We start from the raw sequence: 26,523 nt of genomic DNA on the forward strand, positions 1-26,523 counted from the left end.
ACTCTGGTTTTGCAGGACTACAGAAATCTGTCTGTCAGGCAGAGATGTTCCTTCCAGCTTTGATGATTTCAGTGATCAAAAAGCCACCTTGCAGCTCATTTAACCCATATAGCAGCAGCCCCATTTCTGGACCCCTCACAATTCATGTCACTCTGACAAGATGTTCCAGAGTAAGTATTTATTTGATTGCTAAAAAACAGATGTAGGCAAACAATTCAAAGTGTTGCTTCATCATGTGTATAAAGAACAGTAAGTTTACAGGAAGGAAGTGAGACAGCTTTCACTATTCTGTGCTGGAGCTCCCCACCACTCTTGTGTGGAGATGATTCTCGGCCATGCCTGGCCCAGGCAGCATCAGCCAACCCTCACAATGTTTTGTCCCACTTGTAAGTAAGGTACAGATAGAAAAAAACCAAACCAAAACGAGGTTACCAAGGGTTTAGAGGGAATAAACAATGCTACACTTAAGGCTTTTATGTGGTCACAGAATAGACAGGGTCAGGATAGTTACAGGATATCATGGTGTCAAGAGCTTATACATGCACTGAGTAGGGTCCTACCTGTTAGGAAGCCAGAAGTGAAATTGATGGAGGGTGAAAGGCAATGGGAATCAAGGCACACAGCCTGGGAAGCCTGGGCCTGGCCTTGGCCACTGACAAACCTCTGGTAACACCTCTGTGGCTGCAGGAGCTGCTGCCAAAAGCCAGAATGGTGCCTCCTGCTCTGAGCTTCCCATTGTCCGCCAGCCAGGCCAGAGCTGAGCCCTGTGTGTACAACCCTCCTTGCAGGAGCAGGGTGGCTAAATGCTGCTCCAGCTCTGCTTCCCCCTGGGCACTGACAACTGTAGGATACTTTATGGCTGTGTACATGATCCACATCTCTGGCTGGCAGGGAAGAGCTGTCTGATGCTCCCCTGAGCAGGCCCCAGAGCCACTAAAACACAGACTCCACATCACCCATCTCCACACAGACAGTCTTCAGCTGTGAGTAGTACTCGATGGCTGCCCGGCCGTTCTCCCTGCCAAATCCTGTAGGGAAGAGCTGGAGTGAGGACACAGCTCCAGGCAGTGCCAGGGGCCACTCACAGCCCCTGGAGCTGGCAAGTACCAGGGGAGGTCACACAGAGCTTACCTGAGGACTTGTATCCTCCAAAAGGCAGCTCCACAGGGCTGACGTTGTAGTTGTTGATGAAGCACATCCCAGCCTTGAGAGCAGCCACTACCCTGTGAGCCTTCTGGATATCCCTGCAGGAAAAGAGCAATTCAGCTGAATCCCCTCCTTCCCTGCCAGGCAAACATCCACTGGAGAAAGGCCAGCAGGCCACACTGCTTTTTGGAGTCCAACCTGCCCTACTCTGTCTTTGCCTGCTTGAAGGAGGCAGCTCCAATTCCCAAGGACACTCCAAGTGCATTCAAGAGGGCAGGACAAGGACACCAGCAATACAGAGTGGGGCAAGTAGCCAAGAGCAGCACAGCAGGCTCCTGATGCATTCTGGAGGTGCAGGAATGCAGGCAGCAGGCCAAGCCAGGCTGGGAGGAACCTAAGGGACAGCTGGACCCACCCAACACTTCAGGAAAAACTGGGATATGTGCAGTCATTTACAAATTTCCCTTTTGGCAATCCCTTGCTTCAGCTCTTCTGGAAGAGGATACCCATGCCCAGGCACTGCAAGAGGAGCAGCAAATCACTGCAGTATTTCCCCTCCCCAGAATGATTCCACAACACTGCCCAGTCCTACCTGGTGAAGACACCACCTGCCAGGCCAAATTTGGTGGCGTTGGCTCTCTCCACAACCTCCTCCTCTGTGTCAAAGGGCAGGATGGCCATGACAGGCCCAAAGATCTCTTCCTTCACACACGTCATGTCATCCTTGCAGTTCCCTGGAAGCGTGGCAGAGCACAAGTGCTTCAGGAGGAAGAGCAGCAGCACAGCCTGTGCATTCAGCAACCTACACAGCCTTGGAGACAGCATGGCAGAGCAGCCAGGCACACCCTGCATCTCAAAAGCACCGACAGCACCATTCCCATCAGGCCCTCCAACAGCACAGATTTCCCTGGATGCAGTTCTTGGAAGCCTCAGCTCCAAGAACACCCATTCAATTGCCAGTCCAGGCTGGGGACATCACAGAGCCAGGTTACAAAGCTGAACTCAGCTTTCTCAGGAGAAATCCCATGACTGAGATGGATCCTACCTAACACACAGGGGCGCATGTAGTAGCCATTCTTCAGCTTCGGGTCATCTGGCACATACAGGTCCCCACCACACAGCACCTCTGCCCCCTGGAAAAGAGCCAAGAGAGGAAGGGATGCAGGCACATCCAGGAGCATCCTGCCCAGCTCTGGCTGGCCCTTGGCTTATCCCAGCAGGCTCTGCTAAAAAGTTTGTCCCCATCTTTTTTATAAGCTCCGTTATGCACTGAAATCCTGCAATCAGGTGTCCTCAGAGCCTTCTCCTCTCCAGGCTAAACCACCCCAACTCTCAGCCTTTCCTCATGTGTTTTTCCTGTGCTGAGAAGTGGGGTCTCATCAGAGCAGGTCAGAGGGGCAGAACTTCCCCTCACCTGCTGCCCACGCTGTTTTGGATGCAGCCCAGGACACGGGGGGTTTCTGGGTGCCAGCACACATGGCTGGGGCATGTCCAGCCTCTCATCCAGCAGCACTCCCAAGTCCTTCCTCACAGGGCTGCTCCATCTGCTCATCCCCCAGCATGGATTGATACCACAGCTCACTCTGATCCAGGTGCAGCACTTGTACTTGTACTTGAGCTCAAATCACTTCCCTGTCCCCCACGTGCCTTAACACAAGTTCTAGGAGGATCTGTTCCATGATCTTTCCATAGTCACGGCAGTGAGGCTGATGCGTCTGTAATTCCCAGGTTCCTCCTGCCCACCCTTTTTGAAAAAGGATGTTTTTCCTTTTCCAGTCACTTGGGACTTCACCTGACTGCCATGACTCTTCAAATATCATGGAGAATGGCTCAGCAACTCCATCAGCCAATTCTCTGAGAACCCACAGACTTCTGTATCTAGTGGTCCAACACACCCACTGAGTAAACCAAAAACAACCAAAAAAACCCAGCTTAACTGGGAAGGCACAGGGCAGGAGAGCAGCTGGCAGTGTGTTTGTCTAACAGGAGAGACATTTCAGGGCAGTCACAAGGCAGCATCACAATCTCACCTGCTCCTTCGCCTGCTTGATAAAGCCCTGCACACGATTCAGGTGGGGCTGGTTGATGAGGGCTCCCATCCGTGTGTCTTCCAGAAGAGGGTCTCCAATTTTGATCTTCTGGGTGCGTTTCACCACCTCCTTTGTGAAGGTATCCAGGATCTTTCTCTCCACAAACACCCGGGTGCCGTTGCAGCACACCTGGGACACAGGAAAGGCAGCTCAGAATAGGAAACACAGCAATCCAAATTCCTTCCCTGCTTGGGTCCTGCTCCAGAGGCTCTTGGAAAAACTCCTCCATAGCTGCTACAACAGCTAACTTGTCCCTGGGGACTGGGAACACAAGATTACCCTGGGGCTGTGACTGCACTGAACAGCCCTTGCTGGACACAGTGGTTCTGATGCCACCAGGTGGCAAAAAAGGATCAGGTCACGAGCAGCAGAGACCTTGAGCCGACTTCTGAGTTCCCAGAAATGACCCCACTGAGCAAATTTGCCAACGGGATTACACAAAGCCTGCAGCACAGGTGGATATCCCGAATTTGGGAAGGACAGAACCCTGTCCTCAGGATCAGCACACCAGGCTGGGACCTGCTGCCCCTCCAAGGGACACCAGCACAGCTTCTCCTGACCTATGAGTGCCAGACTGGTGCCCAGGGCACAGAAGCAGCTGTGCTGAGCTGGGTGCTTGGTGCCAGGGAGGCTCCATAGCTGGGAAGGACAGGCCACTGGCTAAGTGTGTCCTGTAGCTAAGGCACACTCTGCTGGGACAGCCCCAGCTCCTGCAAGGGCCTCCCTTCTGACACTGCACAGGGAAAGGTGTGACAAGATGAGAGCTTCAAGGCATCCCTCACTCACAGGAGATCACAGGCTGGCCCCACTGCCCAACCCTGACCCCACAGTGCCTCCCTGGGAAGGAGCACTCCTGCCCCACAGACACACACCTCGCCCTGAGTAAGGAAGTTGGCCATGAGGGCTCCCTTCACAGCATTCTCCAGATCAGCGTCTGAGAAGATGATAAGGGGGGATTTGCCCCCCAGCTCCAGGGTGACTGGCTTTATCCCTTTAGCTGCCATCTCCATGATCTAAGGAGAACAAGAACACAAGAGATAAGTGACCCACTGGCCAACAAGAGTCACCCCACAGGGTGGCAAGAGAGACCCAAAGGGAGAGCTCCTGCAGGACCATTCACCAACAAGAGAGAAGCAGCACAGAGGGCAAGCTGGGTTTCCAAGATGTGGTTAGCTCGTTCTGAGGACAGCCTCAGAGGGTTTGGGGGTTGTTTTTTTACAGGTAAAACCGACAAAACCTGGAGAGGCATTTGCAGGAAGTCTTGTGCTCCGTGTAAGCTGCAGGCAGCTGTAGCTGTCATCTGTCACTGCAACCCACAGGTACACACACGTAGGGAGCGTTCACGGGACAACATTTCCCCTCCTTCGACTCAGAATTTATTTCCAAAAGTCCTTCTTTAATTTTAAAATAATAAATTGAGGGTGAGAAACTCACAGAAACTATCCCCTTGCTTAAAAACAGTAGGTTGCATGCAGCTTTAGTGCTTTATAGCAGCCAGGAACACATTTTTCTAGTGCTGCTGTTTCATGTACTCTCCTCCTGACATCAACACCCACCTGAGCAGCTCAGAAGACTTCACTGCAATCAGGGGCTAAGCAAGTGAAGCTGACCAAGGGGTTTCTCTCCCAAGGCCGTGCCCAGCAGGTTAACTGGACCCCAGCATGACCCTGCACATGCTGAAAGCTCCTCTCTCAGCCCCAAAAACGCTAACCCCCACCTCTACAAGCTCCATGCAGAAAAGCTCAAGGAGGTGTCAGCTACAGACCCCCTGTCTCAAGGTGCCTTTACCTTCATGCCAGTTGGTACACTGCCAGTGAAAGAGATTTTGGCCACATCTGGGTGCTGGCAGAGGAACTGGCCCGTGGCAGCCCCACCCTGCACCACGTTGAAGAGCCCCTTGGGCACTCCGGCCTCTGTGAAGATCTCTGCCAACCTCACCACAGAAATGGGGGTGAAGGGTGAAGGCTTGAAGACCATCGCATTGCCTAAGGGAACCCAGACACAGGAGAGGTGGGGTTAACACCCAAACTGCTTCAGGGAAGAAACAAAAACAATCCCCACCCAACACTGTCAGTTTGTCTCACCAGAACCCATAGGTTTCCCCCAAGGGAAGAGGAAACACTTTCAGCTGATCACTGCAACTAAGGGTGAATCACTGCTGGGGGAGATGGGACTGCTGGTCTTGCCCTGCAAACATTTCCAGAGACCTTCCCCATCTGGTACAAAGCTATCAGTGTTCATCTGGATGCACTCCTAACCTCTTGGCATCTGACATGTTCCTCCTTCCATTTCCCTTTCCTTTCTGCCAGAGTAACAGCCTGGACATTCTGCTAATCCTTCAACACTTCAAAGTAATCGTAGACTCAATCCCAGAAATCACTCTCCCCCACAGAATCAGTTGGCTTTGAAGAGACGCTTGTGTGGGCACGAAGGCTCCATTACCGCAAGCCAAGGCCGGGCCAGACTTCCAGCAGGCAATCTGGAATGGGTAATTCCAGGCTCCAATCCCAACACACACCCCAAGTGGCTCTCTCCGAGTGTACCCAAAGGATCCCCCAGGAAGCTGGATGTGTTCACCTGCAAAGAAACAGCCAGAAGGTAGAAAAGAGCAAAGTTCTTTCTTGTCTGGTCAGAGCTGCCTTTGCCTGGAAGCAGAGACACTTTTACCCCAGCAAGCTCACAGAAGATGTGTGAGTGCCCACAGAGCATGGCAGCAGTGGGCAGAGACCTGAATCCTTCTAAGGTCTTCAGGAAAAGGAATGGCCCATCTCTCAGAGAAATCAGCAGCAGAGATGGCTTTGTGCCATTGGAGTTAGCAGGGAAGGTGGGACAGAGAGCAAAGAGCAAACTCCAGTAACGCCCTCACCCGCCAGAGATCCTGCCAGCCCTGCGTAATACTCCAGGCACTGCCACGATATGTCGATGTCCACTCTGGCTTCAAAGATGGATTTCCCATTGTTGATGGTCTCCATGGTGGCAATTTCCTCTCTCTGCTCCTGTAAGAGGCACAGGACAGAGACAACACGTTAGAGAAGCCTGGAGCAGAACTCCACAAGGAGACAGCTGCTTCCCAAGCACACAAGTCCCCAACAAGATCCTGCCATGAGAAATGGTCATCTCCAAAAGGGACATTCCCAACTGCTGTTTGTCAGTTTCCTCAGGGTGAATGAGTGCAGGGCAGTGTCAAAGGGAAAGCTGCTGGGGTTCACTGCTGGCCCAGTCTTGTTTAACATCCCTGTTTATCTAAAAGATGAGCAAACATAAACTTAGAAGCTGGCTGGCAAACAATGATCAGAATTCGTAGAACTAAACTGGGAAGAGCAAACAGCAAGATCAGGATGGAACCAGAGGCCAGGGAAGAGGGAAAAAGCAATGCAGCTGGGAAGCATCCTTTAACAGTCCATCTCCCAGGCAGAAATAATACCCTGCTCTGAAAGTCTGGCAAGTTTGGCATAAAGAAAAATTTTCTCATGACTTGTACACACTGAGGAAAGAAAGTCTGGATTCATACAGATCTGTGCCTTGATGGAAATTAACTCTGATGCCCAAGAACCTGTTATCTCAGAAAGGAGTCTGTGCTAAACCTCACTTATGTGCATCCTCCCCCAAGTGTATTATCTGACAGATAAAAACCAGTACTCCTACTTTCTCTTATTGCCAGGACACATTCCTGTCATGTAACAACAGCCTCTGACAAGCCAAAAGTTCAGCAATGCCAGTTATGCAATTTCAGCTTTGAAACTGTGTACAGTGAAATTTAATCTCTGGTGCTGTTAAAAGAACCACAAACCCTGCAAGATGCCAAATGGCTGGCTTCAGTTTTACGTCTTCTAACAGAATTAAGCTGAGAAAGCACACACTGGCCTTGAATCCAGAGATAAGACCAAAGCTACACTAACGGATGCTGACTCCAGTGATAACAGCAAAGCCCTGCCTAAGGCAGCCTCCTGTCTCTTCTGGCCAAAGGTGGGTTTTAACTCCTGAGCAACTCCTGGAGCTCTGCAAGTCCTGCTGGAGCCCCCAAGAGCCACAATAACCCACAAGGAAGCTCAGAAACAGAACCACCCCTCTCCCCCCCCAACATACCCGAATAATTCTGGCAGCCTCCAGCATCACCCGGCATCGCTCCATGCCCGACATCTGACTCCATATTTTAAAGGCAGATTTTGCGCTCTGCACAGCCAGATCAACTTCCTTCTCCCCAGAGCAGGGCAGCTTGCACAGCACACGACCTGAGCACGTTTTAAACAGGGAATAAATGAGATGGAAATCTCAGAAAAGGGGTGCAGGATGTGGTTTATCTTGCACCAAACCCCACATACTTCAGTCAACTCATCTATGCCAGGCACAGAATTTCCCACTGAAACTCATTGATTTGTAATCAGCCATAGAAGAGGAGCTGCAATTCAGCTGGCCCGAACTAAAAGAGCTGACATTCTCCACACTCGTGTTGTGGTTACTAATTAGCTCCAGTTGCTACAAAATTCCTGGGTTTCCCAGTTGAGTTTGTTACACTTCTACCACCCTCTTCAGGACTCTGGTTACACATTCCTCAGGACAGTTAAACACTTGGGAGCTACTCTGCTGAACGCCACATACCGACAACTACAATTACACAATTATAGAGATACTCAAATCGTGGGGTTTTGCCAAAATCAGACTGCCCAACAGAGCTGAGAGCTGATTTCTGCATAAAGAATGACCATGGCCAAACGCTGTCGGCAGAACACAGCCACTACAGCAGGGGAGCCTGAGGGGCTGCAGGGGAGCCTGAGGGGCTGCAGGGGAGCCTGAGGGGCTGCAGGGGAGCCTGAGGGGCTGCAGGGGAGCCTGAGGGGCTGCAGGGGAGCCTGAGGGGCTGCAGGGGAGCCTGAGGGGCTGCAGGGGAGCCCCGGGAGCTGCAGGGGAGCCTGAGGGGCTGCAGGGGAGCCCCGGGAGCTGCAGGGGAGCCCCGGGAGCTGCAGGGGAGCCCCGGGAGCTGCAGGGGAGCCCCGGGAGCTGCAGGGGAGCCTGAGGGGCTGCAGGGCGTGCAGGACACCCGCACAGGCGGCACCCAGGAGAGCTGAGGGACAGCCGAGGACACCGGGCCCTGCAGGCACAGAGGCTCTCCCCGTCCCTGGAGGTTCCCCCGGTACCTGTGGCCGGCTCGAACACCTCCTCCAGCTGCCCGCCGTCGGCGGGGTGGACGCGGGCGCCCGCGCGGTAGTTGAGGGGCTGCTGCACGGTGACGGTGCCGGTGGCGGAGCTCATGGCCAGGCCGGGAGCGAGTGAGCGCAGCCGGGGGAGGAAGGGGAGGAGGCTCGGCAGCCGGGATTGTGCCAACATCGGCGGGATCCCGTCAGGCGCCGCGGCCCAGAGGCGCCGCCTCAGCCGCAGACGCCTTTTCACCGTCAGGGCCCGCCCCGCCCGGGGCGTGCCAGCGGCCAGGCAGCCGGGCCCGCTCCCGATCGCCCAATTAAGAGACATTGTTAACATAAATTAACATGCCCATGCCGTTTATTACTCAGAAACAAAGGTCGTGTTATCTTCCGAGAGAAGTTTCTTGGTTGGGTGAACGAACAACTGCTGGTGGAATACTCCGAATGGATGATGAATTCAATACTGCATAGCCTGGTTTTGGACAGGTGGTGATGCTCGGTGCAGAATCCCGGCTTGTTACATTCCCAAGGCAGTCTTGTTGCACTGGTCAGGCTTCCCGTGAGGGCTGTGCTTCAGGAGAACTTCCCTGCCTGAGGTGGGGGGCCAAGGAAGCCTCCTGCCTGCTTGGTGGCAGCCCGGGAAGGAGCAAGGCCCAGCATCTTCTGGATGTTCTGCAAGAACAAAGAGCAGGGTAGGTCAGACCATGGTGAGGGAAATGAAGAGGAAGAAATCCTGATTCTGCTCACAGAATAACTGGGGTTGGAAGGAACCTCTGGAGATCATCCAGTCCAACCCCACCAGCCAAGGCAAGGTCACCTGGAGCAGGTGACAGGAACAAGTCCGGGTGGGTTTGGAACATCTCCAGAGAGGGAGACTCCATGGCCTCCCTGGGCAGCTGTTCCAGTGCTCTGCCACCCTCATTGTAAAGAATTTCTTCCTCACATTGAGGTGGAACTTCTTGCTGTTTAATTCATGGCCACTGCTCCTCATCCTGTTGCTGGGCACCACTAAAGAGTTTGACCCCAATCCTCTTGAAATCCACCTTTGAGACATTTATATTATGAGATTCCCTCTCAGTCTTCTCTTTGGACTAAACAGGCCCAGCTCCTGTAGTCTCTCCTCATTAGAGATGTTCCAGACCCCAAATCATCTTTGTGGCCTCTGAAGGACTCTCTCCAGTAGCACAAGTAAAACCTCCCACTTGTTTCAACAGATTCAGGTTCTCACCTACATAGTCTTAATCCATCTGGCTACTGTATATTGAACCTTTCTCCCTAAATGTTCAAAACAGCTCAGCACGGAGCCAGACAAGAATAGCTGGGCCGTTCTTCCCCACCCCAACAAAAGCCTCTGAACACCAAATCCACATTTTGGATGAGGATTCTTTCCCATTTTCAGCTGCACACCCCACAGTCAGCTGTCTTTACACACACTATTTTTACATAAAACACCATTGCAGTTTAACTGCAGTGCAGGTTCCCAGTGCCTGCCCACGGGCAGACTCCTGCAGCCCTGGGTTTTCCCAAATTCCAGAAAGCACTGCTGGTGGTGGCCATGGGAGCTGGAGTCTCCTAATGCAGCTGGAATTTGGGACAGCAGCATGGCAACCAGAGCATGTGCCAAGTGCAAGTCAGGAGCTTAGTCCCAGAATTAACACGAATGCCAGTGCTGCACACAGAACAATGGGGTGCTGGAGACATGCAGGATAACAGGACATATGGAGAAAACCCCAAAACCTGACTATTGGGATGACCTCATCTGCATCAGAGCGGGGTGTTTCAGTGGAAAACAACAAACAGGGGAAGAATTAATTAGCAGAGCCAGGCATAAGCCCAAACATCACAGCAAAATATTTAAATTTGAATGTTTTTCTTGATTTTTGTGAAATTTCTTTTAAATTTCACAACAGTGCAACTACAAAGAGCCAAGAGTTTCATTCTTCACTGTAAGGAACTCCAGCTCAAGATGCTGCTCCTGCAGTGCTGGCAAAACAGGGACATCTGAGATGCAGGGGAAAGAAGAAAGCAACTGTGTCCTCCTTGTGTCACCACCTGAGTGCTGCCTATCGAGACAACAAAGGGAGGAAGGATTCTCTTCAAACCTGAGTGTCCTCTCCAAAATAACTGTAAGGATAGGTCAGAGAGCAAGGTCATACAGCTCTTGAATTTTTTTATCATGGAAGGAGAATAAACTAAAAAAAAAAAAAAGTAAAAAAGAGAAAAGAAGAAAAAAAAAAGAAAAAAGGCAGATAGTTTTGCAATTCCTCTGTAGCTAAAATAAAATCTAATCAGGATTTATTCCAGCTGGAGATTATGAAAAGGAAGGTTTCAGCCCACACACAAGGAACACATGAAGAAGAATTACATCGGGTTTAGTCCACGGCATACATAAACCAGCCACTGGTTGATGTTCAGCAACTGAGTACGTTTGAGAGCATTAACTCCTTGCTGTGGTTCTTCTCAGAGTTTCTTCGATGGAGGCAGGGCCAGAAAGGAAAGGAGCAGTCAAGGGACAGCCCAAGCACACCAGAGGGTGCTGCAGAGCCAGCAGCCCGCAGGACCCGTGTCCTGTCAGCTTCCCAGCGGCTCACCCGCGGAGCAGAGATCCTAGCAGGGATCCACGGAACCAAGGAAGCCTGCACTGCCTCCTCCTCGCTCCTTATAGCAGGGAGAGAGAGGAGAACTGTGGTGCTAAACTTTATTCCAACTGTTTGAAGAGGAAGGGAGATGACTGTCTGTCTGTCGTAATTCCAGACTAGACACTCCTGCATTATCCTTCCACGCAGTCCCTCCTGCTCTGGAAGGCAGAAAGCATCACACACTAGCTCCAAAGCATGTTTTGCTGGACAGCAATCCTGAAATCTACACCTGGGAGCACCAAAGATAGGGCAAGGCCCAGCAGAAACCTTGTCCCATCTGCTGTGGGCCACGTTGGACAAGGAAATCTGCAGATTCCAACACAAGCACAACCATCACCCTCAGGACAGAGAGGGAAGATTTAGGGATCCAAATCACTCATCTGAGCTCTTTTGATGTTTTCTCAAATGACTGCAGGAAGCACAGGAGCTGCTCCTGCTTTGGTCTTCAAACCCAGAAGGGAGCTCAGACAAGGCAGCAAGTGGCTCCCTGCCCTAAGACCAGGCTCTGTGGGAAAGTACTGTCCTGGCAGTAGGGATAATTACTGGCTCCCCTTCCCACTGGGAATACATTTCGGTGAGAAGCAACCTAATCTACAGTTCAGATGTGTGTGAAAAGGAAGTGAAGAGCAGCAAACACCCCAGGAACAGCAGCCTATCCCTCTTCCCAAACAGCACAGGTGAAGGCTGGGAGCTCAGAACCAGGAGCAGCCACAGAGGATGTAACCCTGACACTGCACCTCCCACCCAGCCCAGCAGCAGACTTTCCCAGCTGAAAACCCAACAGCTCAAGGACCCTTGGAAGGCCTCTCCCAGCAACCCTCCTCTCTCCAAACAGGAAGGCAGGAGGAACTAGGGGACAGGATTTACGTGCCAGGGAGAGCTGGGAACAGTGCAAAGGAAGTTACTCACTGTGAGGTGACTATTTTGGGAGATGCTGGCCAGGTCACAGGCAGCAAAGCTTCCCAGTCAGTGTTTGAAGAGTTTATCACCCCCACATGAAGAGAGTCCCTGATGCTGCTCCTGCCTGTCCCACTAATGTCACTTCAATCACCACCCAGGCACTCTCCCACCCCCACAGACTCCCCTGCTGTTTTTTCACACACACCTCAATTCCTGCTCTACCTCTGAGCTCCACAGGAATATCTCTCTTCTCTCCCTTTGATGGTTTCACAGGCACCTCCAGGATTTAAGGAAAGACTGAGGGACTGTGGTCTCCTTGGTTTGTTCACAACCTTTTCCCTTATTTTTGGTACATCCTCTTGTGTCAGCAGCATCAAGCCAGACACCAACTCCCACACCACTTGTCCTCCCCTGGGCCAGCACCTGTTTTGACACCAGCCTGGCTTGATTTCCCCTTTTGCACACAGTGAAATACAAAGGATCACAAAACCTTCACCTCCAAGGTCACAGAAAGCACGAAATGCAAGCCTTTGGCACTATTTTAAGCCATTAATTACTTTCTCGCTCTCTCCCCCGGCCTGTCACAGCTCTGAAGTCCTCTCCCCAATGCTGTTATCACCTAGCTTCTTTCACATAGCAATAAAGTCAAGAGCAGGATGCCAGCAACAATCACAGCTTCAGTTCTGACCTCTTGTGCAAGCTAAGGTGTCCCTGCCCTTCCCTCGAGTAGCAAGGAGGAAGAAGCTGAGCTGCCTGACAGCTGGAGAAGTGCAGGAATTGTTAACCACGATCACGTAGATAAGGCAGCACTGCTTACACACAGAAGAATTGAACACATGAAGATTGAAGTCTCACACCCTTCTACAAAGAAATAAACTCACTCTCCTCCTCCACAGGGACATCAGCAGGAACTCTCAAGCACAAGGACAATTTTTTCCCAGAAGTCGTATGGAAAGCTCAACCCACTGCATTAGAATTAACCATAGGAATTGTATTTTTGGAGAAAAAAAATGAGGGATTTTTCAGCAAGAGAGTTCCCCAATCAACCCAATGGGTGCAGAAAAATCTTGCTGGTGGTGCTATTTAATTTCCTATCATAATGTGCAACACTGAAAAGAACTTTCCATGTAACAGGTAACACAGAGCAGCACCAGCCACGATTGCCTGAAGGAACAGCATCAGACCACAGCATCCCAGGAATTCTGGAAGGTGATCCTAAGAGCTCAGTGTCAGTACTTTCAAAGCAGCAAACCCTGCTCTAGTCACAGGGAAGTGAAAGTTTGTCTTGCAGCAAAGAGAGTGAGGAATCCCCTGCCTGGCCTTAGGTGAAGCTGGGCCTGCTTGGAGTGAGGGGTGCCCAGATGAACCCTCAGGTGATCCTTTCAGCATAAATGATTCTACAATTCATTATCTGCTTTTGCACAGGACCAGATTGGGATCCATTTCAGCACAAGCACCCAGTACAAAGGGCTATGGGGAATTCCATCCACCAGCATGCACTCTGTGACTAAAGGAACTCTGTGTCATGGAGCTGCTCCATCAAGCTCACCCCAACTCCTGGCATTACACACCACTTCCCTTTGCTGATCTGCTTTAAGTCTAAGTCCCTCAGTCTAAGTTTGGCACCCCCAAGGAAAAGCAATAAATGGGTCAAGAAGGAAAACAGTGAGAATTCAGGAAGTGAATCAAAGAAAAGGGAAATATAAATACAGAAGAGAAAGTAATTAGCAGTTAGTTGCACCAGCATTCATCCAGAGTATATTAACTTATCCCCAGCACCCTGTGGCAAAAGTGGAAAACAAAACAGACTTCTTGTTGTACTGAGAAGGCCCTCTTGTCCTCACCAGCCATTCTGACACTTGAGCTGCCAGTGAAGCTTCCTGAACAGGTCCCTCACTGATATCCTCATCCTCTTCCAAAAGATGGGATTATGGAGCTTTGCTGGAGAGGTCTGTGGAGCCTACTCTTGGCTTAGCATACCAGACCCCCCTCTCTGTGTCACGTCCCTAATGCTGGGAGAGACTTGACACCAAAGGTACAGTTCTTAAGACTCTGAAAAAAATCAGGCAGCCAGCAAAAACAGGAAGGACAAACCCAAAAGAGGAGCTTTAATTGTTGCCTCACTTTTCTAGCAACTTTATGGACTGATAAAACTTTTATAGAGCTGCAAGCCACCTAGGAAGTTCCCCCTAAAGATGCTGCTGTTTGTAAAGATGCACATATTGCTGTAAAAGTCATAATTACTAAGGAGTAGGATTTAGCTTCTGATGGAGACAATCTCTTGGTATGGCAATCAAAAGTTATCACACAAGTCAGGAATCCATTTCTGCCAACTCTCTCCCAGAGCCCTGATACAAGTCTCCAGCCAAATCTTCCAGGCCCATCCAGAACAGCAACTGTTTTAATGATCCCAACCTAAAATTGCTTTGAATACGAGGCACAGGAATGAAGACAAACACAGAAACCACAAACAGATCCAAGATTATACGTACAATACTCCTCTTCCTGGATGGGAATACGCTTTCCCTGCTCCAGGGAAAGTGTACTCACCTGTCTGATTGACATGGTGCAGAGAATGTAGAGGAAGATGAAGGAGCAGTCAGTGTAATCCTCACCCAGGAGGTTGCGGTGGGAGAGACCTTGGATGTAGGAGAGGGGGATAAATGGAAGCTTTGCCACCACTCGGCCGTCAAATCTGGAAAAGAGAGCACTGGATCACCACTGGAGACAGCAGTGAGAGCTTCTGGATATAGAAAGAACAAGTGAGCATCTACAACAGGCCACCACAGCAGGTAAGACCACATGGAAGGCTAAAAGGCCTTGCTGTGTTCTCCAGCCCCTCTCCATATGCTATACCGAGGAGGATAAAGACATCTCCCATAATCAAAGTGTTTCCTAGTGATTTAAGTGATCAGTTGGACAAGCTGCTGGTTCATGAAATCTTGGTATTTTGCAGTTTTCTGGTGCGTTTTATTTCTAAGTCAGATTTAGCATATCAGTTCCCAGAACACAGTCAGCACTTCAATAAGAGATGAATGTCAGAATAACTGTAGTTACTGCAACAAGACAGACCCTTTGCTTCAAGCAAAACAGCATTTTTTAAACCAGTGCATAAATCAAAGACACCTTTTCTTTCCCTGGAGCAGCTGTGCTCCTCAGGATGCCCAGGAGAGCCACCAACAGAACACTTCATGCCCCCAGTTTCTCTGCATTAGCTGTGGAGATGAAGGCAGTGCAGAGGCAGGATGATACCGCATATTCCGAGCGGCATGTCCTGCTCCTGGAATCCCTCCAGGCCCACATTCCAGGGCATCAGCCAGAGTGTGAATTTTGGCCAGTTTGCAAAGATTTCTCCCAAGCCAGACAGTCAACCCAATCTTTTGATGTAGATGTGTATGATGCCTCATCAGCATGTGCATATTTGGATGTTATTTTCTCAGCATGTGCTGATTTTTGAACAGGTGTTTCTTGTTTCAAGAGATCCTAAATGAGCCTTCTTTCCTGTGGAGATGCATTCACACAGCCACGGCTCAAACACACGCCAACTTTGTTTACATCTCACAGGCAGTTTGGCAAAAGAGCTCAGAACGGATGTTTATCTCCCTGAAACATCCCCCAGTGGCTTAAAATTCTGCGTTATTCCTGCTGTGAGAATGACAAGTACTTCAGCAGTAACACCCCGAGGTACCTGCTTTTAATTCCAGCAGGTTTTCACAATTACCAAGAGGTACCAGAATGCATGACTCTTAGAGTAAGGCAGGGAACTGATTGCATGAAAAAGTTCCTGGCAAGAGAAAACTGAGACACACAGAAGGTAATTTCTGCCCCAGGTGACAACCCTGGTGGCTTGGAGGCCACTGCTGCTGCAGATCTCACTGCCATAATGAACCTTATAAGCCACAACAGCCCCTCAGCAGTTTGTCTTGGGCACAGCATTCTGCTCTTTGGGGTAAAACCAGCCTTGCTGACACTTCCACATTCTTCCAGCACGCTCCAACCTGCTGCCCCAGGACTGCTGACACTCCAGGAACGACAGCAGGAAATCATCCCAGTGATTTCCAGTTTGGCTAAGGGAGCACTTGGCAGTGAGGTGCACAGAGAGAGTAGCCGCATCTGCAGAGTACCTGTCCAAAGGCTGCTGTCTCCACACAATTCCTGCTCCTTTTTTCCCAGCAGCCATGAACTCATTCAAGAACAGGAAAAGCAGCAAACGTGGCCACAGCCATTGCAGGTGTCAGCCACCCTTTTCCTCCTTTTCCTACCACACCCACGGTGCCTCCATGGATACTCCTGCTGCTCAAGATTCCCTCTAAAGAAAGAGGCAGTTAAATAAAAGACATGCCCAAAGGCTGACATCAATTCTCTGCTCAGTAGAATGGTCTCTGTGGGCAGGAATCCTCAAAAGAGGAACAAGACAAGTAAACCTGGAAGAAGTTTATTGGTTTTTTCTCCTTTTTTTTCCTTTTTAAGTTAATATCTATGGAAGGAGGAGCCATATAGAATTTAACCCAAATCGACCCCTTCCTACATACAGTTCTGTAGTACTTTTTAGTCATAGAATATTCAGAGCAACTGCTTCTTCTCCATCTAGGAAAGTGGGTACAGTGGGGTAAAGCATTTTTAGTTTGTTTTTCAGTTTGCTTTAGGGGCAAGTGCTGGTGTTTGTATTGTACCCAAAGAGCAAGGCAAGCACTTGGAGTGCAACCCTACAAACATCCACTCAGACCCCTCATTGTTCACAATGCACCTCCAGCCCTGCTCAAGGCTGCAGTGAAATGAGACATCACTGACTCAGGACTGTACCCAAATTTCAAAATCCTCCAGTGCTGGGTTGCTTTGCTCTGCTCAGAACGCTCAGTGCTGAACTCTGACTAAGCTGCATAAATAAAGGATCCACACAGTGGCACTTCTGTTATTATGTTACCCCATGTTTGCAATTTATCCACCCACAGATCTCCAGTAAAATAACAATTGACTGTATCCTGGGGACTGCCAGCACAGAATCCAAAGGCTTTGGTGCCCAAGAATGTAAATTCCTGTTTGCAGGGCAAGGATATTGCCCAGATATCAAGCATCCTCCTAAAGGTTATCCTAACAACATTCCTGTCATCTTCAGATTTAGCAGCCAACAGTTCATATTTCAAGTGAATCAAGTTCTAAAAGCCAAGCCTTTCAGATTTGCATATCTGAAACAAAGCTGTCTATAACCATGCAAACCAGTTTGGTGTTTCTTGTCTGTTTGTTTTTTTTAAACTACACCTATCCCAGGTCACTTTGAAAACAAATGAAGCTTGGAGCCCATGCCTGGACCTGTTTATATCTGATCACCTCAAGTAGGCCAACAACAAACTCTGCAATTACAGCTCATTCCTAAGGGCAAGGGAGCTGACCCAGTTAGTTTGCAAGAGCATTCTGTGGTCACACCATTACAGCAAAGCCAAAGCAGCTGAAGACTGAAGAAGTTTGCCTGACATCCACCAAACCTGCCTTAACCAGGATGTTCCCATACAGAAAAGATATTAAAGCTGTGTCTAGCTGAATGCAATTTGCTCAGTTTGGTTGTGTTCAGTATTCAATACTCCCTCTTGAGCAGAACATGCATGTGATGACCAAACCACCACATCTTCATATGAAATATGGATTCATTTATTTATTTATGGCTCTTGGCTGGACAATGTCACTCTAAACACCTCAAGTGATGAAGTGGAAAATATGTTCACCACAAAAATTTCAGAAAGAAATCCAGAAGTTGATACTTACATGGAGTTGAACATTCCCATCAAGGCAGTGAAGCAGAAGCCAATGGCAAACATGGATTTCATCCGAACCTGCAAGCAGAAAGGTCAGAGATATTTCAAACAACAGGCCCACACTGAGGTATTATGAGCCTTAAAAACAGGCTTTGTACAGATCACTGAAATCAACAGGGAAAAAGGATGACCCATGAGACAGAGGTGTTGTAAAAGTGACTGGAGAAGTCTGAAAGAGACTGGGTACAAAGGCAGCCACAGTGTGGGCCACTGATGGGAAGTTCTGCTTCAGAGAGACAAAACCAAAAAGTGCTCAAGAATTGTCCTGTCAGCTTGCACGGGCTGGTATTATTTTTTCCTTAAACCTAAAAAACCCATCAGGGGGATTCCCAGAAGACTCCCAGTAGGGGATCATTACAATGATCAAAGTTATAGGAAGCCACAAAAATTAATTCTACTTTGCAAAACATCATGGAGACTTGCAAAGATGAAAATAGCTAAGGGTTGGCATGAGATGAGGCAGTAACTCTGTGGCTCATACTAAAATTGTAGTTATTAGAGAAAATCCAGAAGGACCTTTTCAAAGGAAAAGCAGCTTTGTCTGACAATTGAACAAAGTCTTTCTGTTGGAAAACTGACTGAAATCTTCAGCAGTTGGCAACTGGCTTTAAATTTTCATACCATTGACAAGTCTCTGTTGTTATTCTTCAGTTTCTCCTCTTGTCTCTCTGGAAAGACAAAAACAACAGTTATAATCAGTTATGTCAACCTAGAAACCAGAGTGTTTTCATTTCCAGGAAAACTTAACCTCTTTGGCTCTCCAAACAAATAACACTTCCAAAATCAACTCCAGCTCTCTTTGCCAGACAGTAGAAAGTGAAAAACTGTACACAGCCAACTGCTTCTCCACCACAGCAACATGCAGCAAGTCAGGCACAAAGAGAGGAGGCGGCTGGAATCACACATTCAGCATTTTTGAAAGAAATGCACCCAATGTCAGATTTGCTAACTCAACCAACTCACACAGGAGCATGAGCACTGCTGCCAGGAAACAAAAACTACCCCTCTGCCACAGTTCCCAAAGGGAGCAGTGATCAATTTGCTGCACACTATCATAAATACATTGAATAAATAAGGATTTCCTTTTGGAGGTCTCAAAAGGAAAAACCATGCACAGAGCTGGGATCTGCACCTCAGCAATGTCAAAATCCTGCTGGTCTTGGTAATGAATTTTGTACCCTTCTCACACCTAGGAGATTCTCCAAAGAGGAAAGATTTCCTACATGAAATTGGGTAATGAGTGTATTACTGTGCTTTGCAGGAAATACTTTGGAAATTTAGTGTATCCTTAAATCACCACAGACTTCAAAGATACTCAGATTTTCGAGAGGGTATTTTCCATGTCCCTCACTGGACAGCTGCTCTGGCCTTCAGCATTATCCACTATCTGTCACCTTTCCTGTCCCAACGTCCCTGTCATGCCTTGTGCTCCTCTCAGACCGAGGATCCAGAGGGGCAGCCAGGGCTGGGAAGCAACAGCCAGCTGAAATAATGATGTGGATAATGGAAGAATATCCAAAGAACAGCATGAGAGAAGAGGGGAGGATGCAGAATGACTGCCAAGGGCTATCCAGCATGGGAATTTCGAGGGATCCCTACTGAAGATACAGTACCAGAGGCCCACAGCTCAGAAACTCCACAATTCTCTCCCAAGCCCCTGCTAAACACAGGGACTCAGTGTTATGAAAAGCAACAGCAACACTCCTACCCAATTCCTTAGAAACCTCTTTGCTATTTCCACTTGCTCCTAACTACAAACCATCCCCTCTGGCAGCAACCTTTCAGACACCTGTTTCCTGAGCCAGGTGGGAAGCTGTGTCCTGGGACGTATCAGCAACCACAGGCCAGCTCTTCAGGAATCACATTTGGCACAAATACTTGTTTTTTCCCCTCTGCTGCATAACTAACCATCTATTTAGGTGGGCTAAAGGTTACATAAAGAACACAGCTCTGATTTCCCAGTATACCTGACCTGTCTCTCACCTATTTCTACAGATTCAAAATGAAAATGCTCTGGGTGGTCTACAAACTTACATAAATGGTGTATTCCTGCCCAAAGCACACATAAACAGCCTGTTAAGCACTTTGCTGGGTAGTTTACAGTTGGGTAAAAGCACAGAGAAAGAGGACTAGGTTAACAAGCAGCTCCCTGGAGTCCAAAATCATCTTACTCTGCTCATTGGAACACGAACCATGAGGATACAGGGATAGAGATCTGCCAGGACTGGGGGTTTTTATTTTGGTTTAGTTTTGCTGTGCATCGTGTGGACTCCTGGGAATGTCATTGTCTTTTCTTCCAGAAGCACATGGAGACAGAAAGCAGTAGCAAGGTTTAAGCTAACAAATCATCTCTTTAAATTGAAATGACAGAAGGCTACACCAATGCTAAAGGTGTCCTGTTCCAGCAGTGCCCAAGGTGATTTAGACACAATGTGACAAACAGTTCATTCTACAGTTAAAAATAAAGTTTTTAAAGTAGGAAACACCAAATCAAGCCTTCCCAAGCAACTTTCCCCCAACCTCCTTGTGCACATGCATGATTCATCCCTTATGAAACCAAGTAATATCATCCACACACCTCCTGTCTTATTCTGTGCACGAACAGATGGCAACTGAGGCAGGTCTGTACCACAGCTGTTACTTATCCATAAAGCCTCAGCTCAATATTTACTTTTTGTTAACTAAAATGGCAGAACTTGGAAGAACTCCAGCACAAGTAGATTTGCTGTGACAACAATGCCCCATCTTGCAGAATGATTTGACATCCAGTAAGTTACTGAGATCAGAGATTTCAAAACTATTTAACAGCTGTGAGTCATTTTCTGGAAGTCCAGTGTGACATTTAGGATCTGATTTTTCAGAAACATCAAGAATTCATCTTTGCATGAACACAAATGAAATACTGAAGTTATGCAGCACTTGTAAAAGAAAAACAAAAAAACCCAAAAAAATCAGTGTCAGAATCTTAGGCTTGGCCAGCAAGCATCACAGCAAACAAAATCAGTGGTCGTTTCCTAAGTTCTGATCTTTGTCCCTTTGTGCTTTGTTTTTCATCTGCAAAACAAGATTATTTCAGTGTATAAAAATTGGTGGAGCATCTGAAGTCCTCAGATTCTACTGTTTATTGGTTTAGTCCAAGCACAAGTAAAATATTGTCTGCTAGGAACATAGCCTGGATGGTGCCTTGCAAAAAAGTCATTGTCACACTTTTTTTATTGAATGTTATCTGCAGTTGTTACATATGGTCACTTTCAAAGTTACCTTATCCACCAGTGTTCATCCCATGCAGGGATTAGTCAAGATTAAGAAATTAAAAGTGCACAAGAGGAAACATTTTGGCTCCTGTCCCTTCAGGAATCTAAGGACAACAGGTTTTCTACCTAGGAAGAACTGTTTGAAGATGTGTTTATAATTCCCAAGCTTTGTACAGATCAAATGACTAATCCAGCTACCTGGTGTTACAGAGGAATGAGGAAACCAACTCCCAGGAGCTCTCAGAAGTGTTCCTGCCACAATCTCTGTAATAACTTAACTGAGCTTTGCTGCACGTTGCGAGTCCTGCAGATAGCAGATCCTCCTAAAACCTTTGAACATCTCTTTACCCTGTTCTTGCTTAGTTCAGTACTTAAAGAGTTACCCTAACCCAGAAAGAGTTCAGCTTACTGACAATGAAAAAGAATGGAAAAATAAATCACTGCCTAAAATTGAGCAAAACTGATTTATCGAAATTGAAATGAATCTAGGCATGGTTAGTTAATATGAACATCTTCAGCTCTAAAGTGTTCAAATGAAGGGGAAAAAGAAAACAAAAAAGACCCAAAATCACAATTAATAGCTCCAGCAAGCTGCCATGCACTGCAGCTGAAGTTAGTAATAGCCATGGATGTCAAGGCAAAAATGGGAGAAAGTCAGGGAGCTCAGCAAGAGGTGCTGCTCCTCTCAGTGATCCACCCATTTGATCAAAACCATCAGGAGGCTGGGTATCTCCTGCCTTGGAAGAGTAAGGCAGATGAATAAGCAGCCTTGAAAGGAAGGAAAGGATAATTACTTCCACCAGTTTCTCAACTTTCCACCATTCTTGAGGCAGCAGTCTTACCTATCTTCTTTTTCTGCTGTCGCCCTGCTGATTCAGTTATTGTTTCTTTCTTCTTTTCCACTGCAAAATGAAAAGACACTCCATCATTTCTGCACTGGTGGTGATATCACCACTCCTTTTCCACACACCAAACAAAACATTTTGTCCCTCTGCAGAACAGAGGCACAAAAAGCAGCTAAGTAAGACTAAGAACATGTCCAGAATCAATAAATTATCAACTACCAAGGCTGGTTACACCAATCACTTAAAAACTGTAACAAAAAAAATTCAAAACCCTGGATAAGATACAAACATTTAAAGGGTTAATTGTGAACTCTGTCAAGAGCCCATAACACTGTGGACTGAGCAGCCTGGGGACAATTTTGGCTCAAGTGACCCTTGCTGATTTGTCATTAATATCAGACAGTACTTTTGATTCAGCAAGTGGAATGAAAAGAGCTTTGTGGCAAGCTCTGCTCCCGGTTATCTGCAGTGGGAAGCAAAATACAGCAAAGTCTGTGTTCTCCTACATCCCTTCTTCACAGGCAGGCATTCTCAGGGGAAATGCTGTCCAAGCAGGCAGCCACAGCCTCTCCATTCTTCAACTCATTAGTATTGAAGTATTTCCAATATTTTAAAGCAGAAGCCTAAGGTCAAAGGTACTAAAATCCCAAGTGAGATGCACCAAGCACCAACCACCACGGCAGCACAGCAGAGCCAGCACAGGGAAATGGGAATTACACAGTAAATGTGCTGCAAAGGAGGTTCTGGGACAACAAAAAGGGCTTTTCCAGGAAGCAAGAGACATTTTCATTCAAGACCTATAACAAGAGAAGCAAAGATGACGGAGCATGACCATGGTCTAACAAAAGAGAGCAGCCCTTTTTTACTGTATTTCTGCAAACTGCATGGAGCATATCCGCTCTACCAACAAAGAGCCTTGGCTCACTGCTAGCTCACATTTACCTGGGGCTCCCCTCCCTCCTGAAGTACCAGCTCAGCACAGACCTTCCAGCCCTGATTTCAAAGCCCAGAGGAAATGAAGACAGCCAGACTTCCAAGCCACACCAGGATTTGTAGAGCTGCCTTACGAAATGCCTGTGAGTCAGTCCCAACTGCTCCGAAAATCACATCAGCCCAAAGAAGTCACCTCATACATCATCCCTCCGTGGCAACGGAGTGAGACACAACTGCTTTTCCCAATGAACTAGAGGATCTCTGGTGGGCAGGGAAGAAAACAGGGAGGGAATTCTCCTAGGGAATACTGGAGAGAGGTGTCAGATGACATAATGTACCCAGGGCTCGCAGAACACTGTCTCCATAACCCTCCTTATGCCAGATCCAGCTGCAGAAACCCCATCAGTCCATCCCTGCCCTGATCCACATAACCCCATGGCCCCAGCTCTAAACTCTAGACAGTGCTGTTAAGACTTATGCCAAGCCCGAGGAACTCTCAGCCCCAATTCCCTCAGGACAGTCCATGGGAACATCCACGTCAACACATCAGAAATTCCAGGGACAGCCTTCAGCCTTGTAAATTTACCCCTACATTCACCCAGAACAATCCCTGCAGCAGCCTCAGCCAACGCTGAGCCTCTCCCTAGGAAGAAGAGGACAGGAAGAGACGAAATTAAGGAGTAACAATGTCTGCTCAAGCACACTACCCAGCCCCTTTGTTTTCTGCAAATCCTAAGGATCCCTAGGACTCTCACGGGAGAGCTTAAAGGTCTCAAATGTGTTTTTTCCTGTTTCAGATGTGTTAGATAACGGCTGAAAGGTGTGGCTTAAGTGGTCCACTTGGCAAGTTGTAAGCACTCAGGTCAGCCAGCTGTCCTCAGCACAAGAGGGAAAGGGAAAAAAGCAAAGCTGAATTTTTACTGACTCTTTATTCAGCTTTACCCTTTTTTTTTTTTTTTTTTTGTTGGGGGTGGGGAATCAAACGAGGAGATCAGAAACTAATTGAAATGCATGAACCTCACATCACTCCCTTCACAGATGAGAGCCTAGATACCAGGAGAGCTATAAAAGCAAACAGCATTAAACTGTTACAGCAATCATTAAACCCTAGAGATTAAGCCCTGCTAACTGCTTTTGGAATTGAACAGCACAAACACGAGAGGACACTAAGTTTCAACTGGGTTTTAACTCCTTCTCTGACTTGCTCTTCTGGGGCCAATTCCACCCCACACACAGGACAAGTGGGATTCAAGTGAGGCAGGCAGAGATGCAACCCCCATCTGCTCCTGCTGTGGTGACAAAAGCCCCTAATGTCAGAGCTGTGCACAAACATGACTATACTTCAACTCCTCAGTTTAAATTTCCCAGGGGAAGGCTGGAATAAACTGGGCTGGTAAGAGCAATATGTGATAATATTGTTCTCTCATGCATTAAAGAGTGCTGTAGCCATAATGAGATATTAGTAAGGTAAAACCAGCTCTATTTTGGCCCCAGCTGTCATGTGCTGTCTCTCACTGCTGTAACTTGGGTAGGGTGTACACAGTTGAGGTTGAAAGGTCAGAATTTCTCCTCTGCAACTTGGCTTCTGGTACAGACAGATCCATTTATACACTCCATGCTCCCTCCTGTTTACCATTTCTCTTAATATTTGATGCAGATCTTCTGACTGCTCAACCTCAGCTCCCTTTTCCCTTACTCTTTGTTTACCCCCTCCCAAACTTCCTCTCTATGGAATGAACATGGGACTTATTTCCTAATATTTTCTAAGCTATTTGCTTCCAGTTTACATTAGCATAATTTGGTTTTACATCAGCTGATTGCTCAGACCTTTCTGTGAGTCCTTACTCATCCCCCACCATCAATCACCACTTTTGATCTTTACATAAAATGCTTTTTTACCGTGGTATTCATTATTCAACCCTAGTTCTTACTTTCTACACACCTCAAATTCTTCTCTTCGCCCCTGACAGGCAGAAATTGCATCCTGGAACATATTTCAGACATTTATTTCAGACAATGGCTGCTCATGTGCAGAAAAAAAAGATGCCAGTACCAATCTCTTACTCCCTACTGTCCTCCACTGACAGGAGGGGCAAAAGGTCTTTGGCTGAGCTTCCTCCAGCAAAAGACCAGAATAAAGGACATAAATAAGCCCTGAGTACTCACATTTTTTGCTCTGCTTTTCCACTTCAGCCTTTAATCTCTTGTATTTGTCTGTCCGATAGACCAGCACCCAAGTTATACCTGAAACAAACACTCAGCCAGTAATGAGGGAAGTAAAAGTCTCCTGCAATAGTGCTGCTATGAGGGAGCAAATCCACGTGCAGAAATTAAAATTTATGTCTACAAAACCCCGTTATAACACAGCCAAAGGAGCACCAGCAAACTGCACCATCCCTTTCCTTCAAATCCTCCCATTCCAAGTCGCATGCAAAGTGGAACTGTAAAATAAACCATTAAATGAGCTAGAGGTGTAAAGCTGAAACAAGTCTTTAGTTTTTACTTTTATTGATAAACCTGTTTTGCAAGTGTGGGATGAAGACTTGGGGACAGGGGGGAGAAAGGGGATTTAGGGATACAGCACTCCAGAAACCGGACCTCTGACTTGTAACTACCCCGAAAGACACTTCATTAAAAAGCTGCCTCTATTCCAACCACTAAAATATAATTTTCAAGCAGCTTAAACCACTATCACTGCAAGGTCAGGCGATTTCTTCACACCCTGCCTAAACAGCTATGGGGAAAAATCACTACGTCCTTTTCCATCCTCCCTCCTGGAGGGAATAACCCCAATTCCCAGCGCTTTGCAGCACAGCTCAGCGCTGCTCGGAGGGGAAGGATTCACCGCTGCTCCTCAGGTTCAGGTGACCCCGAGGGCCCCCAGTGCCGCCCCTTCTCCGGCTCCCGGGAGCTGCCGGCCGCCCCCCGCACACAGCCGCGCCCTGCCCGGCTCACCCTCGGCCAGCAGCGCGGTGCAGACGGAGATGAAGACGATGAGGAGGGTGTCGGCGAACATGGTGCTCATGGTGCCGCCGCCGCCCCCCACCCGGCAACGCCGCCGCGCACCCGGAAGTGCAGCCTCCACCCGGAAGCTGCCGGCCGCGTTACCTAGCAACGCCCGGAAGCGACCACCTGCGCTTCCGGCTGGCGCCGCCGGCTGCGCGAAGAGGCGCGGGAAGGGCGAGGGGCGGGGAATGCTGGGCGGACGCTGCTGTGATTGGGCGAGATCCCTGTCAATCTGTCAATCTGTCAATCGTCTGGGCGCGCGCTGCGCTGATTGGACGATGCGGCTGTCAATCGTAGCGGTAGGCCCCGCCCCTCAGTGGGGGCTGAGGGAGGGTCGTTGTCATGGCGGGGTCTGCGCCCGGCTCTTGCTGCAGCCCACCCGAGTCCCGCACACCGGGCCGTGGCTCAGGGCTCGCGGAAGAGTTCACAGAATCAGTTATTGTGGAAAAGACCTCCGCGATCATCCCGAGTCCAGCCCGTGACCCAGCAGTACCGTGGCACCAAATGCCATACCGGGTCATTCCTTAAACAGCTGCAGGGACGCTGACACCATCATGTCCTTGGGCAGCCCGCTCCAATGTCTAATCACCCTTTCTGTGAAGAAATTAATCCTTATGTCAGACCTAAAACCTCCAGAGTTTGGCACTGGGTGGGTGTCCGCCCTCCCTGCACCTTGCCGGGATGTGGAGCCTGAACCCGCTTGCCAGGGAAGATGGCACAAAACAAAAAGGTTGGCTTGGAGACGCCTTTCTGGTTTCTACA

General features: G+C 48.4%; 2 protein-coding genes across 2 annotated transcripts; both read right to left on the bottom strand.

Annotated features, from left to right (window-relative positions):
- Positions 1-163: 163 nt before the first annotated feature.
- Positions 164-8,599, bottom strand: ALDH9A1 (aldehyde dehydrogenase 9 family member A1). Its single transcript, XM_005528684.3, has 11 exons — positions 8,372-8,599; positions 7,323-7,468; positions 6,103-6,232; positions 5,679-5,813; positions 5,025-5,221; positions 4,109-4,249; positions 3,177-3,365; positions 2,192-2,279; positions 1,739-1,880; positions 1,132-1,244; positions 164-1,028 (listed from the first exon to the last, which is right to left on the bottom strand). Exons 1-11 carry the CDS (start codon positions 8,559-8,561, stop codon positions 934-936), a joined length of 1,566 nt encoding a protein of 521 aa, XP_005528741.1. The 5' UTR covers positions 8,562-8,599; the 3' UTR covers positions 164-933.
- Positions 8,600-8,714: 115 nt separating this feature from the next.
- TMCO1 (transmembrane and coiled-coil domains 1) lies at positions 8,715-25,866 on the bottom strand. The gene is made up of 7 exons (XM_005528685.3): positions 25,711-25,866; positions 24,922-24,999; positions 21,820-21,879; positions 18,345-18,391; positions 17,674-17,741; positions 14,464-14,608; positions 8,715-9,046 (listed from the first exon to the last, which is right to left on the bottom strand). Exons 1-7 carry the CDS (start codon positions 25,778-25,780, stop codon positions 8,948-8,950), a joined length of 567 nt encoding a protein of 188 aa, XP_005528742.1. The 5' UTR covers positions 25,781-25,866; the 3' UTR covers positions 8,715-8,947.
- Positions 25,867-26,523: the final 657 nt, after the last annotated feature.

The sequence above is a fragment of the Pseudopodoces humilis genome, chromosome 10 (genome assembly GCF_049639895.1).
Source record: "Pseudopodoces humilis isolate 2021_Gansu_Grassland_sample_001 chromosome 10, ASM4963989v1, whole genome shotgun sequence".
Classification (NCBI taxonomy): Eukaryota; Metazoa; Chordata; class Aves; order Passeriformes; family Paridae; genus Pseudopodoces; species Pseudopodoces humilis.